The sequence below is a fragment of the Schistocerca serialis genome, chromosome 5, assembly GCF_023864345.2.
Source record: "Schistocerca serialis cubense isolate TAMUIC-IGC-003099 chromosome 5, iqSchSeri2.2, whole genome shotgun sequence".
NCBI classification, from domain to species: domain Eukaryota; kingdom Metazoa; phylum Arthropoda; class Insecta; order Orthoptera; family Acrididae; genus Schistocerca; species Schistocerca serialis.
The window spans coordinates 755,715,618-755,735,960 of record NC_064642.1 but is presented as its reverse complement, the minus strand read 5'-3'; the positions used below and the strand labels follow the sequence as shown (position 1 = coordinate 755,735,960).

The following is a 20,343-nucleotide window of genomic DNA, read 5'->3' as shown; positions in this document are numbered from 1 at the left end:
ATGGTATAATATTTTGAGGTAACTCTTCAAGTCAAACAAAAGTTTTCAGAGTCCAAAAGCATGTAATACATGTTATTTGTGGAGTAAATTCACGGACGTCCTGTAGAAACCTCTTCAAAGAACTGGGTATACTAACTACTGCCTCTCAGTATATTTACTCCTTAATGAAATTTGTCCTAAATAATATATCTCTTTTTCCAACAAACAGCTCAGTTCATACATACAATACCAGGAACAAAAATGATCTGCACAAGGACTTAAAAGCACTTACTTTAGTTCAAAAAGGGGTCCACTACTCAGGAACACTCATCTTCAATAATTTGCCAGCAAACATAAAAAATTTAGTAACAAATAAAGATCAGTTTAAAAGGAGCCTGAAAGACTCCTTCTACTCCATTGATGAATTTTTTAAAAGAAACAAATGATGTATTGTCTATACTCACACTATTAGTATTGTTATTTCAGCTTAAAAAAATGATGTGTTGTATATACTCATACTATTAGTATCGTTATTTCAGCTTAAAAAAAAATTGGCATGTTCCACATCCATGAGGATCTCCTCAGCACTGATCTATGGAATGAAAAACTAATCTAATCTAGGTGAGCACCATGATCAGGAAGGTCATTCTCAACAGGAAGAGAATTTATGTTTTTAAACTTATCTTGGTCTATAAAAGTGTTATATATCAATGTGCTGCTTCCTTTACTACCCAAGTGGAAAAATTAATGACGGATGTCAAATTGAAAGAACCAAGCAAGACTTCCAGGTCATTATTCCTATTACACTCTTTCAGTGAATCAAATAATAATTTGCTTTCCCCTATCTGACAGATAGCACAACAAGGCGTCCAAATTTTCCAGGAATAAATGAAAGTTTCCTGAAGGGGACCTATATACTGTTACAATTATAAAAGAGCCCTCCTTCAGTTTAAGTTGACCGGCACATGCTTCTATATGTTGCTCTAAACAAAACTTTTTGTATCTAAGCTTTTTACACAGTGATAACTTTTGACATATATGGCAACTCCTCCTCACCTTTATCTCTCTACTCATATGTGCAGCTAGTTTATAACCTTTTCCATATCAGACACAATGTGATGCTCAGACAGGCATAGTATATCTATTACATTATCAGATTCAATGTCATCTAAACAAACCAGTAGCTCATCTACTTTATTCTTCAATCCCGGAATATTTTGGTGAAAAATGGTAACGTTATTTTTACTTTACTTTTGTGAGAATCTACTTTTTTCTTTAATCCACCAATATTTTGGTTAAATATGGTAACATTAGATATAGTGGGAATTAGTAGATTGTGGTGGTAAGAAGACCAAGAGTTGTGATCAGTTGAATACAGGGTTATCAACACAAAATGAAATACGGTAATGCAGGAGTAGGTGTAATAATGAATAAGAAGAAAAGGAATGTGGAAGAATTACAGTGAACGGCATAGCAAATGGATTATCATAGCCAAAATAAACACAATCTATGATTCATCACAACAGAACACACATGTATGCCTATTAGCCACACATATGATGAATAGACTGAAACATGAAATTATTCAATATGATAAGGGAGATATTAATTCAATTGAGATGGAGGACTATAATTTAATAGTAGGAAAAGGAAGAGAAGGGGTAACAGCATGGAAATATGGATTGGGAAAAGAAATGAAGGGGGAAGGGAACTGATAGAATTTTGTACAAAGAACAATTTAATGATTGCTACCGGTTGAAAATCAGAAACAGTACACATGGAAGAGACCTAGTGACAAGTAGTGCTTCAGAGGGATTATACGATGGTAGGACAGAGACTTGAAAAGTAGATTTTAAAATGAAAAGTTTTTTAGGAGTAGATGTGGACTCTGACCACAATTTATGATGTGGGACATGCAGATTAATGCTGAAAAATGCAGAAAGCTAGGAAATTAAGGAGACCGGACTTGGATAGCTTGAAACAACCAGAAGTTGAGAGTTTCAGGTGGAGCATTAGGCAATTATTGACTGAAATGGGTCAAAGAAAAACAGCAGAGAATGAATGGGTACCTTTGAGAAATGAAATAGTGAAGGCAGGAGGGGAGCAACTAGGAAAAAAGACAAGGCCCTTAGAAATCCTGGGATAACTGACTGTTTTTGGAATCAGTACTTTTCTCAGATTCTGTACAAATATAGATCTGCCACTATTTCCTCAAACTGTATTTGTAGCTGAAAGAAGGAAGACTGTAACTTAATTCCCATAGACATCAGTGTCTTAGGAGAGACTGCAAAATCTTAATCAGCTGAGAATAGTGTCGATAATAAGTCATGGCCCTGTTGAAGGAACCTCCTCAACATTCACCTGAAGTGATTTAGGGAAACTATGAGAAACCTGCACCAGAGTGGCTGGATAGGAACAAGAATACCACACATGAGTCCAATGCCTTATCCTCCATCTGTTCATTGTCCAACCATTTGTTATCATGTGTTATAAGGTTCTGTAACCTTATCATAGAAGTGTATTATTTTTGAGTAACAGAATTCCTGAACAATTACTTTAACTTCTTCTTTGATATTTAATAGCTTACCCCTGTGACCTTGTTGAGGTGGTGTGGCCTGTATGCTTCAGAGACAGACAGCTGTATTGTAGATGAAACTACAATGAAGGGTATCTGTGGAGAGGCAAGAGCTACATGTGGTTCCAAAAATGGATGAGTAGCATTTCTGGTAGTTGCAGGGGCAACAATCTGGATGATTGACAGATATGGTCTTGAAAAGTTAGCCAATATGGACTTGCTAAGTTGGTGCTACAGTCAGCTGAAAGCAAGGAGAAACTGGTAGACTGTTATTTCTCCCGAGAGCATATGGCTCTACTGTACGGCTTAGTTATGATAGTATCCTCTTGGGTAAAATATTCTAGAGGTAAAATAACCTCTATTGAGTGTTCCAGGCACGAACTACTCAGGAAGACATCTTCAGGAAAAACAAAACCAGCATTCTATGGGTTGGAATGTGGAATGCTAGATCCCTTAATCACGTAGGAAATGTATAGGTTGACATTAGTAGGCCTATAATGGAAATTAGTGAAGTATGATGGTAGGAAGAACAAGACTGCTGGTCAAGTGAGTACAAGGTTATAAATACATCAAAATGGGTAATGGAGAAGTAGGTCTAATAGTGGATAAGAAAATAGGAAAGTGGGTAAGCTGCTATGAACAGAATGTAGAATGCATTATAGTAACCAAGACAGACATGATGTCAATGCCCACCAAGTAGAAGTTTATATGCCTACCAGCTACATGATGAAGAGATTGAAAGACTGTGAAGTAAAATACAAGAAATTATTCTGATAGTGAAGGGAGACGAAAATTTGCTTATGGCGAGGACTAGAATTCAAAAGTATGAAAAGGAAGAGAATGAAAAATAGTAGGAGAATTGGTTTAAGAATTACGAAAGGAGCTTGTATACATGGAAGAGACCTGGAGATATGAGAAGGTTTCAGCTACATTACATGACAGTAAGACAGATTTTTAATTGCAAAATATTTCCAGGAGGTAGATGTTGACTTTGACCATAATTTACTGGTTGTTAACAGCAGAACAAAACTCAAGAATTTGGAGAAAAGTGGGAAATTCAGGATGGGGCTTAGATAAACTGAAACAACAGAACTTGTTGAGAGTTTCATAGGGTGCATTAAGCAATGATTGACTGACACAGGGGAAAGGAATACAACAGAAGACAAATGCGTAGCTTTGAGAGATGAAATATAGAAAGCAGTAGAGGATCAAATAGACAAAAAACAAGCCCTTGGACAACACAGGAGATACTAAATTTAGCTGATGAAAGGAGAAAATAAAAATGCAGCAAATTAAGCAGGCGAGAGCAAATGCAAATTTGAAAAAAACTGAGATTGACAAAAAGTCGAAAATGCTTAAGCAGTAACTCTTAGAGGGCAAACTCAAGAATGTAGAAGCATGTATGATCAGGGGAAAGATAGGTGCTGCCTATAGGAAAATTTATTTGTATTTATTCATTCATCCAAAAAATCTTTCCAGATTGTGCCACATAGAACAAACACAAAACAAAATGTAACATAACACAGCACTGTTAAAATACAGTATTATTTCAGTAGATACACAAATTTTAGAATTATCCACAAAAGAGCTTGCACTACTTGCAGTAGCCGCACTGTCTTGTTTCAAGTCTTTTGTATCTCAAATGCTCTCAAAATGCTGCTACTGAGTAGAAGCATTGATCTAATAAAAATGCCATTAGAGTTTTACGAAAGAGTGGAATGATGATATGATTTTTACCTTATGTGGAATACTCTTGTAAATTTGTATACCACTGTTTATTGTGCAAGTTTTCTAGGCTGAGGTACTCACTGACTGGTCATGAAGATTTTCCTTTTGTCTTGTATCATGTTCAGCACTATTAAAATTTTCCTTTATATCTTTTAAATTATTTCTAACATACTTACAGATTTCTAGTACGTAATACAAGCAAGGGGAAGGATTGACGACTTTTGAAAGAGGGGCTTGCAAGAATGTTTGTCGAGCATATTGCATTGCTCTTATAATTCTTTTCTGGGTTAAGAAAATGAGTGAACTAGGTAGTGTGTTACCCCAGAATATAAATCCACACAGTGGGATGCTATGGAACTGAGCAAAGTAGGCAATCTGAACAGTGCTAAAACTTCTTTGGTAGAGACTAACCACAGACTATAACATATTTGATTTAGTGACCAATTTATTTTGTTCATATACGTATGCCATCTGAAGTTATTTTGCAGCCACATGCCTAAAAACTTTCATTCCAGAGAAGATGTAATTTTGTTGGAATTTATTGTCACACTGGTTGTTGCATGGTTCACCTTTTAAACAGAAATTTAGAAATGTTTTTTTGGTGTTTATCAGTAGTTTATTCCCTTCAAACCACCTGTTTTGATGTGCTGTAGTTTTATTTACAACTACTTGTAGCTAACTTGTGGTGTTTCCTGTAATAAGGACGCTTGCGTCATTTGGAGAAAAATAAAATAAAATAAAATTGCCAGAGCACTTTGTTTCTGTCGAATGTTTGCAGGGCATTGTGTATAAATCATAGATGGCACTAGTTGTTGATTTATTTTTCTAAAATCCATGCTGAGTATCAGTGGGAATTTTGTTTCTCTAAAAAAATTTCATTAACGTATTATATGTTACTTTTTCTATGATTTTCCTAAAGGCTGATAATAAGGCAATTGGTGTACAGTTTTCTATATTTGATTTGTCTCATTTCTTATGAATAGGGACCACTTTAGCATTCTTTAAACAGTCTGCAATGTGCCTGTCAGAAATGATGAATTGACTGTATCTGCAAGGGGCAGCAGAATGTTGTAATACATTGCTTTATGATGCAGTCAGGAATACTATCAGTCTATCAGTTCCTTTTTTTTTTTTTTTTTTTTTTTTTTTTTTTTTTTTTTTTTTTTTTTTTTGTGGTTTTAGGGCGCACAACTTCAATGGTCATTAGCGCCCTGACTACTCTAAGAATGCACCGCGAGGCACAAGTTGACCACAACAACTAAAAGGGAAAACACGATAAAAGACAGACTGACAGGCATAGGATTAAAAAACAGCATCATCAAATGTCCTTAGCGAGGTGCGTCAAATTGATAAAACGAAGAACACGAGCAGCTGCTCGTGGGTCATCCGCTAAAATGGCATCGAAAGTATTTGGCAGGTTAAGATCAAGGCGCAGTGTGTTAAGATCTGGACAGGACATTAAAATGTGTCTAACCGTCAGCAAGTGCCCACATGGGTAGAACGGCGCCGGCGCAGCCGTCAGCAGATGGCGATGGCTGAACCGGCAGTGTCCAATTCTTAACCGGGCTAAAACGACCTCCTCCCGCCGAGAAGGGCGTGAGGAGGACGTCCAAGCCACGGGAAGAGGTTTTAAAGCCCGAAGCTTGTTGTCGGTAAGTGCAGCCCAATCGGCATGCCACAGAGATAAGATGCGCCGACAAATCACCCTGCTAAAATCGGACGAATGGACGCAACAAGAAGCTGTTCGAGGCTGGAGGACCGCAGCCTTGGCCGCGGCATCTGCAGCTTCGTTCCCAGGGATACCGACATGGCCCGGAACCCACATAAAGCTAACTGGAGAACCGACGTCCACCAGCTGCTGAAGAGAGCGTTGGATCCGGTGTACGAAAGGGTGAACCGGGTACGGATCACTGAGGCTCTGGATGGCGCTCAGGGAATCTGAGCAGATGACATAAGCAGAATGTCGGTGGCGGCAGATGTAAAGAACAGCCTGGTAGAGGGCAAAGAGCTCAGCTGTGAAGACCGAACAATGGCCATGGAGCCGGTATTTGAAACTTTGTGCCTCGACAATAAAGGAACACCCGACCCCGTCATTGGTCTTAGAGCCATCTGTATAAATGAAAGTCATGTCGATGAACTTCGAACGAAGTTCCAAAAAACGGGAGTGGTAGACCGAACCGGGGGTGACCTCTTTTGGGAGCGAGCTGAGGTCAAGGTGAATGCGGACCTGAGCCTGGAGCCAAGGTGGCGTGCGGCTCTCGCCCACTCGAAAGGTTGCAGGGAGGGAAAAAGTAAGGTGTTGAAGGAGGCGACGAAAGCGAACGCCAGGGGGTAGCAGAGCAGAGACATACAACCCGTATTGACGGTCAAGAGAGTCGTCAAAAAAGGAACGATAAGACGGATGGTCGGGCATTGACAGGCATACCGACAAAGCAGTATATCGCGCCGGTAGGTGAGTGGCAATTCGCCAGCGTCAGCATGAAGACTCTCTACGGGACTGGTATAAAATGCTCCGATCGCAAGTCGTAAACCCCGATGTTGTATGGAGTTGAGGCGGCGTAAGATGGATGGCCGTGCAGAGGAGTATACGAAGCTCCCATAATCCAGCTTGGAGCGGACGATCGACCGATATAGACGAAGTAGGACGGTTCGATCCGCTCCCCACGACAGACCACTGAGAACACGGAGGACATTTAAAGAACGGGTACAACGGGCGGCCAAATATGACACATGTGGAGACCAGCTAAGTTTCCTGTCAAATGTAAGGCCTAAAAATTTGGTTGTCTCCACGATTGGGAGAGCAACGGGACCGAGTCTTAAGGACGGTGGGAGAAACTCTTTGTAGCGCCAGAAGTTAATACAGACCGTCTTCTCGGCAGAAAAACGGAAGCCATTGGAGACACTCCAGGAGTAAAGACGGTCAAGAGAACGCTGAAGACAGCGCTCCAGGACACGTGTACACTGCGCGCTGCAATAGATGGTAAAATCGTCCACGAAAAGGGAGCCTGATACATCAGCTGGGAGGCAATCCATTATTGGATTGATCGCGATGGCGAAGAGAGCGACGCTCAAAACTGAGCCCTGTGGCACCCCATTCTCCTGGCGAAAGGTGTCGGACAGGACAGAACCCACACGTACCCTGAACTGTCGATCCATTAAAAAGGAACGAATAAAAAGAGGGAGGCGACCGCGAAGGCCCCATGTATGCATGGTGCGGAGGATGCCCGCCTTCCAACAGGTGTCGTAAGCCTTCTCCAAATCAAAGAACACAGCCGCGGTCGGGCGCTTCCGCAAGAAGTTATTCATAATGAAGGTCGACAAGGTAACCAGATGGTCAACAGCAGAGCGGCGCCTACGAAATCCACATTGTACATTGGTAAGTAGGCGTCGAGACTCGAGCAGCCAAACCAATCGAGAGTTAACCATTCGCTCCATCACTTTACAGACACAGCTGGTAAGCGAGATAGGTCGATAACTGGAAGGCAAGTGCTTGTCCTTCCCCGGCTTAGGAATCGGGACAACAATAGACTCGCGCCAGCATGCGGGAACATGTCCCTCAATCCAGATGCGATTGTATGTACGAAGAAGAAAACCTTTACCCGCAGGAGAAAGGTTCTTCAGCATCTGAATATGAATAGAATCTGGCCCTGGAGCAGAGGACCGTGATCGGCCAAGTGCGTTTTCGAGTTCCCGCATGGTGAATGGGGCATTATAACTTTCACAATTCGAGGAGCGGAAGTTAGGTGGCCTAGCCTCCTCTGCCTGTTTGCGGGGGAGGAAGGCAGGGTGGTAATGAGCGGAGCTCGAAACCTCTGCGAAAAAGCGCCCGAAGGCATTGGAGACAGCCTCAGGGGCCACAAGGACGTCATTCGCGACCTTCAAGCCAGAAACTGGTGAGTGGACCTTAGTGCCAGATAGCCGGCGCAGGCTACCCCAGACAACAGAAGAAGGAGTAAAACTGTTGAAGGTGCTTGTGAAAGCAGCCCAGCTGGCTTTCTTGCTTTCTTTGATAATACGACGACACTGAGCACGTAATCGTTTATAATTGATACAATTCGCCACTGTAGGGTGGCGTTTAAAAGTGTGTAAAGCACGTCGACGAGCACGTAAAGCGTCTCTACATGCTGCGGTCCACCAGGGGACCGGTACGCGACGTGGAGAAGAAGGAGGGTGAGGGATGGAATATTCAGCAGCAGCGAGAATGACTTCCGTGAGGTGTGCGACCTGACGATCGCAGCTTGTAAAGGTTTGATCCTGAAAGGTCGCCCTGGAAGAGAAGAGCCCCCAGTCTGCCTTGGAGATGGTCCAATTAGAGAAGCACGGAGAGGGGGTATGCTGCAGGAGATGGATAACACACGGGAAGTGGTCGCTCGAATATGTATCAGAAAGTGCATACCACTCAAACCGGCGTGCAAGTTGGGGAGTACATATAGAGAGGTCTAAATGGGAATAGGTGTGAGATGTGTCCGAAAGAAAAGTAGGGGCGCCAGTATTGAGGCAGACAAGATCGAGTTGGTTGAAAAGGTCTGCTAACAAGGAGCCCCTCGGGCAGGATGCTGGAGAGCCCCAAAGGGCATGGTGGGCATTGAAGTCTCCAGTTAACAAAAATGGTGCAGGTAGCTGAGCAATAAGTTGCATCACGTCTGCCCTGGTAACGGCAGATGACGATGGAGTGTAAACGGTACAAAAGGAAAACGTAAAAGTGGGGAGAGTAATACGGATGGCAACTGCCTGCAGGCCGGTGTGCAACGTGATGGGATCGTAGTAAATATCATCCCGGACCAGCAACATAACCCCTCCATGAGCTGGGATACCGACCACAGGGGGTAGGTCAAAACGCACAGAGGTGTAGTGTGCCAAGGCAATTTGATCGCATGGGCGTAGCTTCGTTTCCTGGAGGGCTACGACAAGCGGACAGTGCAAGCGGAGCAGCAACTTCAAGTCCTCTCGATTGGAGCGAATGCTGCGAATATTCCAGTGAATAAGTGCCATCGTAAGAAAAGAAAGATGAGAGAAGTGGTCACCTCGAAGGCCGCTTAGGGCCTGGCTTCGAGCGAGCACTGCCGCCGCTATCAGTAGGCGGACAGTCATCGTCCATGTGGTCTATAGGGTCATCGGCCATCTCGGGAGGATGGCCGGGACGGGGAGCTTCCTCCGCCAGTGAACGGCCAGATGTACGGCGACCAGCGGTGCGGCCAGGCGAAACGGATGACGGCCTGGGGCGGCAGCCGCTGGGTGGCGCAAGAGAAGAAATGCGCCGTGGCGGGGAAGGAGAACTGTGCTTCCTATGCGCCTTTTTGGAAGGACGTGTAGTGGAAGTACCGGTCGAAGGCTGGGAGGTCGAGGTACGGAGGAAGTCTGCACGGGATGGTTCCTTCTTGAAGGCCCGTGCATCTGACTTCGGTATCTTCGTCTTAGCAGAAGCTGAGGAAGGTGCTCGTGTCTGTGGGGTGATGGGAGGAAGAGGAGACGTCGACCGCGCGATCTTAGCACTGGCCGAACGGACGACCGTGGTGCTGAAGGTCAGATCGCATGTCTGGGTTGCTACCTCCCGGGTAGTCCGAGGAGAGGCGAGGACAGTACTGTATTTCCCCGCTGGGAGCAGCGTGGGCTTCCTACTAGCCAATAGCTTGCGAGCAGCCGAGGTGGACACTTTCTCTTTGACCCGAATTTCCTGGATACAGCGTTCTTCCTTATAGACAGGACAGTCGCGGGAGGATGCGGCATGGTCACCCTGACAGTTCACACAATGAGGAGACGGAGGTGGACAGTCACCCTCATGGGCATCCCTGCCACAGGTGACACATTTAGCCGCATTGGAACAAGACTGTCGAGTGTGATTGAAACGCTGACACTGGTAGCAGCGCGTAGGTGTCGGGATATAGGGGCGAACAGAAATAACCTCGTAGCCCGCCTTGATGCGCGATGGCAGCTTAACACTATCGAAGGTCAAGAAAATTGTCCGGGTCGGTACAAGGTCATTGTTGACCTTTTTCATGACCCTATGGACAGCCGTCACGCCCTGCTCAGCGAGGAATGATTGAAGCTCCTCGTCAGTCAATCCGTCGAGGGAGCCAGTATAGACCACACCACGAGACGAATTCAAAGTTCGGTGGGCCTCCACCCGGACAGGGAACGTGTACAGGAGGGTGGCCCGAAGCAGTTTTTGTGCCTGAAAGGCACTCTCAGTTTCTAGTAATAAGATGCCGTTACGCAACCTGGTACAGGATTTGACAGATCCGGCTATGGCATCTACGCCCTTCTGAATAACGAATGGGTTGACAGAGGAAAAATCCTTTCCGTCCTCAGTTCGAGAAACTACGAGGAACTGTGGGGCAGGCGGTAGTACTTTTGTCACTGTTGGCTGGTCACGTTTCCGTTTTTGGGTCGAAGTCGAAAGAGATGGAGTAGAATCCATTGCGGAGGAATCCCCCATGATTGCCAGCGTCTCCGATGGCGCGCTCCTTCCTTGTGGGGACCCTCTCAGAGGGCACTCCCGCCTTAGGTGAATGTTTACACCTCAGGTCACACCTCCCGAGAAACAGACGGAGGGACCAATCGGCATGGTCAGAAGGTATCAGCTCAGGCAATCACCCCTCCCCGGGCCTGGCCTTTACCAGGGGGTACGCGCGTGCCTTACATGTCTACCCAGGGCGGGGACTTACGCGTTACCCCGTCACCAGCTACGCGTGCGAACGCGTGGGTCGGCCTTCAGGCACGCACAGGGAGGAAGGAAGAAGAGGAAAAAGAAGAGAGAGAGGGAGAAAGAGGACAGACTGTCTCAAACGCCGAGGCGGAGACCAGAGAAGGCAAGGAGAAGAAGGCAATGAGAAAGCAAGGGGAAGAAGGCAATGAGAAGGCAAGGAGAAGAAGGCAATGAGAAGGCAAGGAGAAGAAGGCAATGAGAAGGCAAGGAGAAGAAGGCAATGAGAAGGCAAGGAGAAGAAGGCAATGAGAAGGCAAGGGAAAGAGTAAGGAAGACAGTGAGGTGGAGAAGAGCAAAGAAAGGAACCAACAAAAGGAAGGAAGAAACGAGAAGTGAAAAAACCAAAAGGACCACGATGATAGGTCGTGGAACCGTCCGTCTCCGGACGCAGGCGCGAACTACCCCCGTGAGGGGGATGGACTCCTTTTAGTCGCCTCTTACGACAGGCAGGAATACCGCGGGCCTATTCTAATCCCCGGACCCGCAGGGGGGACTATCAGTTCCTGATGACACTTTCTTAAGAGTTGATGCAACACGGATGGTTTCATCTGGAGTTGATCCACAAATATAGATTGAAGAGGAACGTGGCCGCACTTCGTTTTTCTGTTTCTTTCTACCATTTGTATTGTGACTGACTGTTAAATTATTTGTGATATCTGCATAGTAACACCTGAAAAGATGAGTGGTATGTTGGGGATCAGTTACACTCTTGTTCTCATGAGGCAGAGCGATAATGTTCATTTTAGGAGACACTTTATTTGCTTTCTTCATTATGTTCCAAACTGATTGGCTTTTATTTGCTGACACTGTTATGGACTTACCATTGGCCCTTTGTTGCCTGGCACATCACTCTTTCATAGATTTGAAAGTATTTTTTAATGTTGTTGTTCAGAAGTGGGAGTATGTTGTTTTTTTCCTGTATCTGAGTAATTCTCTTATGTCACACTTGAGATTTTTGATACCTGTTGTTAACCATCTCTTTGCTTTTGGAGCTGTGCTTCTTATTACTTGCATTTTGAGAGGGAATGGAATTTCAAAGTATTTACTGAAGACGCTAGAAGATTTCTTGAACTTTTTGCTGGTGTCATCTGTTCGTAAAACTTCTTCCCACCTTTCTCCTGATAATAGAGAGTTGAATGTTTCTTTTTGTAGTTGTGTGTGGGCAGCAAGTAGCTTTGGAGGGTGCCAACTTGAACTTCATGATCACTAAGCTTGTACTTATACATTCTGCAGTACAGTTTGTATTCACAAATATCTGATCTAGGGCAGAGCAGTACTTTTTGTGATTCATGCTGGGGTTGTTATAGTCTGTTTTAAGTTGAAAGTATCAGTGAGGCTGAGCAGTAGCTCTTTTCCTTTGCTGGTTCCAAGAAGATCAGTGTGAAGTCCCCATACAGCACTGCTGATTTCTTGTCTAGATGGAGCCTGTTTAATATATATTCAAGCTACAACTGTATTTTCCCCATGCTGATTTCTTGTCTAGATGGAGCCTGTTTAATATATATTCAAGCTACAACTGTATTTTCCCCATTGACTTCAATGAGTGCCAGCTCAAAGTCCCTTTCTGCATTATATTTTCGACCTTGCTTGACGAAAATTACAGTACCTCCATTTTTCTGTAAAAGTGTTCTTTGGGTAACAGAGAATCAGCTGTATCAATATTAAAAGCTCAGCTGGCAAGCCAGTAGTGGGCCTACTAAGCAAAGAAGGGAAGGCTGAAATGTGGAAGGAACATATAGATGGTTAATACAAGGGAAATGAACTTGAAGACATAATAGAAAGGAAAGAGGATGAGGATGAAGATGAAACGGGAGTTATGAAACTGCAAGAGTAATTTGGCTGAACACTGAAAGACCTAATTGGAAACAAGGCCCCTAGAGTCAATGACATTCGCTCAGAATTATTGAGATCCTTGGGAGAGCCAGTCATGACAAAATTACTTCACCTGGTGTGCAAGATACATGAGATGGATAAAATATCCTCAAGACTTTAGGAAAAATGTAATAATTCCACTTCCAAAGAAGACAGGCACTGACAGATATGAACATTACCAAACTAACAGTTTAATAAGTCATGGCTGCAAAACGTTGACAAAAACTATTTGCAGAAGAACAGAAAAACATACAGTAGCCAAATCAGGGGAGGTCACTTTGGGTTCCAAAAAAACGTAAGAACATGCAAGGCAATATTGACCCTATGATTTAACTTAGAAGATATACTGAAGATATATAAATATATTTGTAGATTTAGAGAAAGCTTTTGAAATCTTGACTGGAATGCGCTCTTTGAAATTCTGAAGGTACTAGAGTGAAACTTGTACAGAAACCAGAGAGCAGTTATAAGAGTCGAAGGCAAAGAGAGGGAGGTAGCAATTGACAAGGGAGTGAATCAAGGTTGTAGCATATCCTTAATGTTATTCAATTTGGGGACTGAGCAAGCAGTAATGAAAATAAAGGAGAAATTTTAAAAGGCAAGAAATGAAAATTTTGATGTTTTCCAACAACATTCAAAATTCTGTCAGAGGCAGTAAAGGACTGGAAGGACAATGAAACAGAATGGAAAATGTCTTGAAGAGAGGTTATGCAATCAGCATCAATAAGAGGAAAACAATGGTAATTAAGTGAAGTCAAATTAAATGAGACACTGTAATGGAGATTAGAACAGGAAATGAGACACTGAAAGCAGTAGATGAGTTTCACTATTTGGACAGCAGAATAACTGATGATGCTGACAGAAATGGAGAAGATACAAATGCAGACAGACTAAGCGAGAAAATTATTTCTGAAAAAGAGAAATTTGTTAACACCAAGCATATATTTAAGTATTAGGAGGCTTTTCTGCATGTATTCCTTCAACAGAAGTGAAACATGATGATAAACAGTTCAGACACAAATAAACTAGAAGCTTTTGAAATGTGGTGCTACACAAGAATGTTGAAGATTATATAGGTAGATTGAAAAACTAATGAGGTGGTACTGAATCGAATTTGGCTGGGAAGAGAGGAGGAGGAGGAGAAGGAGGGGGAGGGCAATAAATAATGGCATTACATGACTAAAGGAAAGGATCAGTTGATAGGACACATCCTGAAGCATCAATGGTAACTGTAAAAGTAGACCAAGGCCTGAATATAGTAAGCAGGTTTGTAGGTTACAACAGTTATGTGCAGATAAAGAGGCCGGCATAGGACAGACCAGCAGAGAGAGCTACATCAAACCATTCTTTTGACTGAGGATCACAACAAAAACTACTCACCTGTGTGCAACATCTTCAGTTGCAGAAAAATGAGGCAATTATGTACAAAGGGTGGGATGCAGTAGCCAACGATGATGGGATAGCAAACGATCAGATTGCTGCAAATCAGAAGATTCAATGAGAGCTGGTGCAGCATGGAATGTCCCTTTCAAACAGAAATGGAACTCTGCAAACAGTAGACCAAGAGGGAAGACCTTCAGAATGTTTAAAACGAAAATGAGTGGCACTGCAGACACTTCCTGTAATAAGAAAAAAATGAGAAAACCGTAGTAAAAATCTTCCATGATAATATTCAACCCTCACATAACAAAATAAATAAGTTAAATGTGTTAGCAACATGTTCTTGTGAGATGTTTTCACAGTATGCCTTTCAGCACACTTTCTCTCACCAGGATCAATCAAATCAATCTCCCTGCAAAAATTTACTCTCGCTAAGTTCTGATCCTGTATATGAGTTAGCCACATACTATAGAAAAATTCTACACAGTCCAGACATATTAATATTCGATGTCAGAGAGCGATAATCACTCACAGATGGCAGATAGCATCACTATCAATGGAGGATATATAAAGCATGTCAGAGGATGTGGAAAACAGTGCAGTCATTGTCATAAAGCAGAAACAAAACAATTTGTCTTACATCCCAAAGATGGTCATTGGCTTTTGGGCCAACGACGGAAGAAGTTCCAAAATGGCTAAGTTTGTAAACTGTTTGCATGTCGCCGTGCTTAATGCGGTATCACATATCGATACCGTGCCACTGGCATCTACAGTGCACACCCACTGAGCCATGCTTCCAATGAGCACTCCCTGTCGCCACGATATAGGATGGCCAGCGCAAGCCTCGAGGCCCCACTCGCACTAGGAACCACTTCGCTAGAAGATGCCATGCAGGCCTGGCCTAGTCGCGATTCTGACATCGTTGTTTATGCTGTAACTCAGAGAGCCTCTTCCTTCTTGACATTGAATTAGCTGTGCTATGATTCTAGCTGCATTATTTGTTATGAGTCTTTGTTCACTCAGAGAAATACATGTAAATCTTCTGTTTACTTTGTTAACTTGTTTTTTAATCATCTCTGCACCTGTCCAGTTTTCCTCCGACAGCAGTTGCTTCACTACTCTGTAGCCTACCTCTTCTTACTGTCGCAACAGTTAAAGTATACCGTGCATGGCAAAATAGTGCTATCCACAACTGGCACTGAAGTAGTTGTGGTTAACCAAATGACAGTTCCAGCAATGTGTATGGATGGACCAACATGCAACTGTTGAATAACTGACTGCCCAGATTAACCAAGACTGCTAACAGTGTCCTGTCAATAATAGATCAGGGGACGGTGTTGCATATGGGCCTCTGCAGAAGGCACTTGGTTCATGCACCCATGGAGGCTGCTGTTGATTGGTGATACAGATGAATCATGGTTTAGGTACCATTGGACAGACAGAAGTTGGCAATTACAGCACGAAATGGCTGAAAGCAAACAACCTGCAACTATCGTTGGAAGGGTCCAGGCCAGAGCAGGGAGCAGTTGGCAATGTCACTGGAGCCGACGTGGCTGCATATCCTTGTCGGTACCTTCCAGAACCTCAGTGACACTTTTCCCGCACATCTCACAGTGGTCCACGCTGCAAAAGGTGATTATTCAGGCTTTTGATAGGTGGTCAATTAATGTGATTGGACAGTGTAGAAGTCAACAGGATAACTAAAAAATCAACTCATTTTGTGATGACAAGGATTTCAAGATAACAGCAGTCAAAGACTCATACATAAACTTAATAGTTTCTCCTGAAGGAAATTTTGAAACACACTTCAGGAAAAAAGGAAGTGTTCATTGACAAAGAGAGTGCAATGACTTATAAGATAATAATCTGTGGTGATAGAAACATGAGGCGTAATCACTGAAAATAAACACAAGTGCATATTATTTGATTTAATAAAAAGCATATAACTCAGAAACAACACTAAATATCTGGTCTAATTGTTGCCACTTTTGCTAATATATTTCTGTTGTGACTGGGCTTATGAACTATCTGTTCCTAGCAATTTTAAGAGAATTTATTTTCTTTCACCAAGATATGCCCCACAACTCTCACAGGTGTTCTGTTTGGGTTATAGCCAGCTTTTGCACATAGTGTTATATGAATTCCACTGCTTTTTAGAAGTTTATACTTCGCTATTTGGCTAAGTATGCTTTGGGAGCTGATCACTGTTAACACTATAAATTTTAATAGTCTGGTCTATTTATCTATGACAGGCATTTCTATGAATGTTAAACTATTATCTTGGAATCTCCTGCATTGATCATTATCTGGACTGGTTAGTGAGTTTGGTACAGTTTATAGCAGTTTAACAAATGCTATTATTAATGTCCAGAGTATCTAATCACTGCCTCACTTTGTTGCTGTATGTACATTGACTTGTTCCACATCCCTGGTTTTCTTTCATGGGATTTACAGAACATGTTAATGATGAAAAACTCAAACTTCTGAAGTTAGTGCTCCAATGATAGCTTGCCCTCCCTCCCCCATTTCCTCATATTTAAGCTTCTCAGTCATGCTGTCATGTCCTAATCCAATACCTAAGAAGTTAAGCTACTATCTCAGAGAAAGTAGTAGGTATAGTGTTTAGAAGAAAAATATGTAATTGAAAACCAACATCTTATTCAGACCTATTATTTGTATAAGGATTTGCTTAAATTGATATTCCATAATTACTCTTTCTAAAACACTAAGTTATTATTTGTCACCTTCTTTTATTTTTATCAGTAAGAATTCCAGATGCTTAATTTGTTATACTTGCAAAATACAAATCTACTGATATTAAGTTTAGAACAGGCAGCATCATACTTCTAAAGAATGTTATTGGACTAACGACGTGCAAGGAAGTCACTATTACTGCAGTCTGTAAACGTGTTTATGTTCTTGTTATCATAGTGCAATGAGCTAACTCATCATTTTGTGGAGTCTATTCATTCACCATTTCTTACGGCTCAGTTTCGACACACACACACACACACACACACACACACACACACACGAACGCACGCACAGGGAGCTTCTGTGTTTATGGCTGGGTGGGAGAGATTAGACAGTTACAAAAAAAAAAAAAAAAAAAAAAAAAAAAAAAAAAAAAAAAAAACAAAGATGGAGAGCTGCCTAGTACGCAACACCATGACATTTATTATTTCTTGATCCGTTTAGTGCGATCTGTGTTTTCAGCAGTTTCTCTACATCATGCCACATAAATGCTAATTTCTTACGAATGCCCAAGACTTGTTAATATGGAGTAACACAATCCTCATGTAAACATTCGATCACTCGTCAGTGCTATTATTACAAGTATTAGCAAACCATTATTACTCAAACTCAAAACGCCGCCCGAACAGGCCTCGGAAGGTCCAACGGTACCGACCGACCACCTAGTCATCCTCAGACAACAGGCGTCACTGAATGCGGACATGGAGAGCATCAAATCGCTCTCCCGCCGCTTCTCAGCTTTCGTGACCTGTATCAAACTTTATGACTAAAATTTTGTTGTTGAGACCGTAAAAGTTATACAGACTTTGATAATACTGCTGTTATATGGCAATGACAGTCTGTTGATAATGTTTCGAGTTAATTAAATTAGAACTGCCTGTTAATGCAGGAATTTACATTTTCTTCACATGTCATTAAAAATGTTGTTTCCTAACTCACTCGCTGAAATCCGAGACATCGTATATAGTTTCTGGGACTAATTTTAGTTTTCTTATTATAATCTAACATATAAATTTTAAAGCGTCTAAGAACAATTTTGGAGTGTCTATATTCCAAGCGCATTTTCAATTATGAAATAAGGATTCCGAATGAGTTCAAATTTTGGTTTGCAACAGCAGAATTGTCCTACTTCTAATAAACAAATGGCGATCACGTATTGATGTATAGCCTCTGGTGCCCAAAGAATCGCATAAAACTTCGAACATCACTGCCAAAACAACCTTCGACTTTGTACGGAGCGAAAAATGGAACCATACATACGAGGTTGACAGTTTTAAAAGTCCTGGGATTACAACTTGATAATAAATTCAGTTGGAAGGAGCACACCACAGAACTGCAGAAAGGCCTTAACAAATCTGTATTTGCAATTCGAGTGTTAGCAGACATAGGCAACATAAAAATGAAAAAGCTTGCATATTTTCATTCCATATGTCATATGTCATATGGGATAATATTTTGGGGGTAAATCTTGAAGTCAAACAAAAGTTTTTCAAGGTCCAAAAGCGTGTAATACGTATTATTTGTGGAGTAAATTCGCGGACCTCCTGCAGAAACCTCTTCAAAGAACTGGGTATACTAACTACTGCCTCTCAGTATATTTACTTCTTAATGAAATTTGTCGTAAATAATATATATCTCTTTTTCCAACAAACAACTCAGTTCATACATACAATACCAGGAACAAAAATGATCTGCACAAGGACTACTTTAGTTCAAAAAGGGGTCCACTACTCAGGAACACTCATCTTCAATAATTTGCCAGCAAACATAAAAAATTTAGTTACAAATAAAGATCAGTTTAAAAGGAGCCTGAAAGACTTACTCCTGGCCAACTCCTCCTACTCCATTGGCGAAATTTTTAGTAAAAACAAATGATGTATTTATTCATACTATTAGTATTGTTATTTCAGCTTAAAAAAATCGACATGTTCCACATCCACGAGGATCTCCTCAGCACGGATCTATGGAACGAAAAACTAATCTAATCTGGGTGAAGCCGTGGGTTTTACGACGACACGATAAAAGCATTCAACAAAACTTGTTACGTGAGCTTACAGTGGAAGACGTCAAGTCGTACATCAATTACTTAAGAATGGATGAGCATACATTTCTGTATGTGCTCAATGAAGTGTATCCTCATATCACAAAGCACAATATTCACTTAAGAACTGCTACATCTTCAGAAGACAGGCTCACTACAACACTCCGATTCCTTGCTACAGGAGAGGGTTATGTTATGTTGGTTAGGTTAGGTCTCCAATCTTCTTAAACTATTTTTTATTCAGGGTGCCTCACGTTGTAAAGCGCCTCATAAGCTTCAGACATCTCTATTAATTCTGTAGTTGTCGGCACACACCAATTGTATTTACCGGCAATGGTTATAAAAACACTACAGACGACAGAACGCTGCAGCGATGCTAGCGCTCCGCGTGGTAACATATCGCATTGCAGTGAACAGAAGACAAGCGATTTCTTTGATCAAATATACGGCCTCGGCCTAGATTTGATCAAATATGGGACGACATTTGTCAAAGATCCCTATTACACTATCAAAAATCTTTGACAAAGATATTGGACAAAGAAATTTGATAGTGTAATACCGGCCGAACGTGCACTATCTCACTTGCTTACGCGAAACTGTACATTGCAAACTGTGCACTACCATCTCCCAATCCATCAGAAATTTTTGGCAAAGGGCCTATGCCATGGCAGGTCAGCAATACCGCAGTCCGCACTGGTCACATGACCTTGTAGAAGATAGAAGATACATTCAGCTGTACCATGTTTGCAACGACAGGATTCAATTAGTTGCCCACAAATTTCCTACAAACCGAGGATTACCAACACGTTACTGCAATTAATTACCCTGACGTTACCTTTCGTAAATTTCTGATAAATCCTCTGTCTTCTGCACAGATTTTAGCGAATGCAGCGATGTAACTTGCGCCTTGACGAGCCATATTTTCTATCGAAGAACTAAGTATATGTTTACTAAAAATGCCCTATTGCAACTCACTGTCTACGCAAGAGGCCTTGTGCTATAGCAGATAAGTATGAAGGTCGACAGGCAAAGGTTCGAATTTACGTGCGAAGTCGTTACTCGGTGCAGAGTCCTTTTTGTTTAAATGTACGTTAAACTGTCGAAAAAAAAAAATACATTTATCTGATAAATTCATTGGCCACCAGATTCAACTGCTCTTTTCAAGTGACCAAATAACCGTGGCTGATTTACTTGTAGAAGAATAGTGTTTAAACGCTGTCATAGTTCCTGTTACAGTTAGTGTGAATCAACTGCTATCGGCTAACGTCGCTAGAGAATGCCATAGTGACAGAAGCTACGTATACAGTT

The 20,343-nt window shown here is 42.0% G+C and overlaps 1 protein-coding gene across 6 annotated transcripts in view; it reads right to left on the bottom strand.

Moving 5' to 3' along the window:
• The window catches only part of LOC126480941 (acyl-coenzyme A thioesterase 13-like), a 39,837-nt gene extending 19,780 nt beyond the window's left edge, over window positions 1-20,057 (bottom strand). The window contains exon 1 of one of the 6 annotated variants that reach the window (XR_007587483.1): window positions 19,364-19,655. Coding sequence is in view for 4 of the 6 variants with exons in the window: in XM_050104358.1 (XP_049960315.1) it covers window positions 19,290-19,433 (144 nt within the window). In the remaining 2 variants the exon portion in view is untranslated. Of the gene's footprint in view, window positions 1-17,588; window positions 17,736-19,049; window positions 19,190-19,289; window positions 19,660-19,870 lie in introns of those variants that run through there. The other 5 variants (XR_007587482.1, XM_050104359.1, XM_050104358.1 and 2 more) reach the window with 5 other exon arrangements.
• Between the last annotated feature and the right edge of the window lie 286 nt (window positions 20,058-20,343).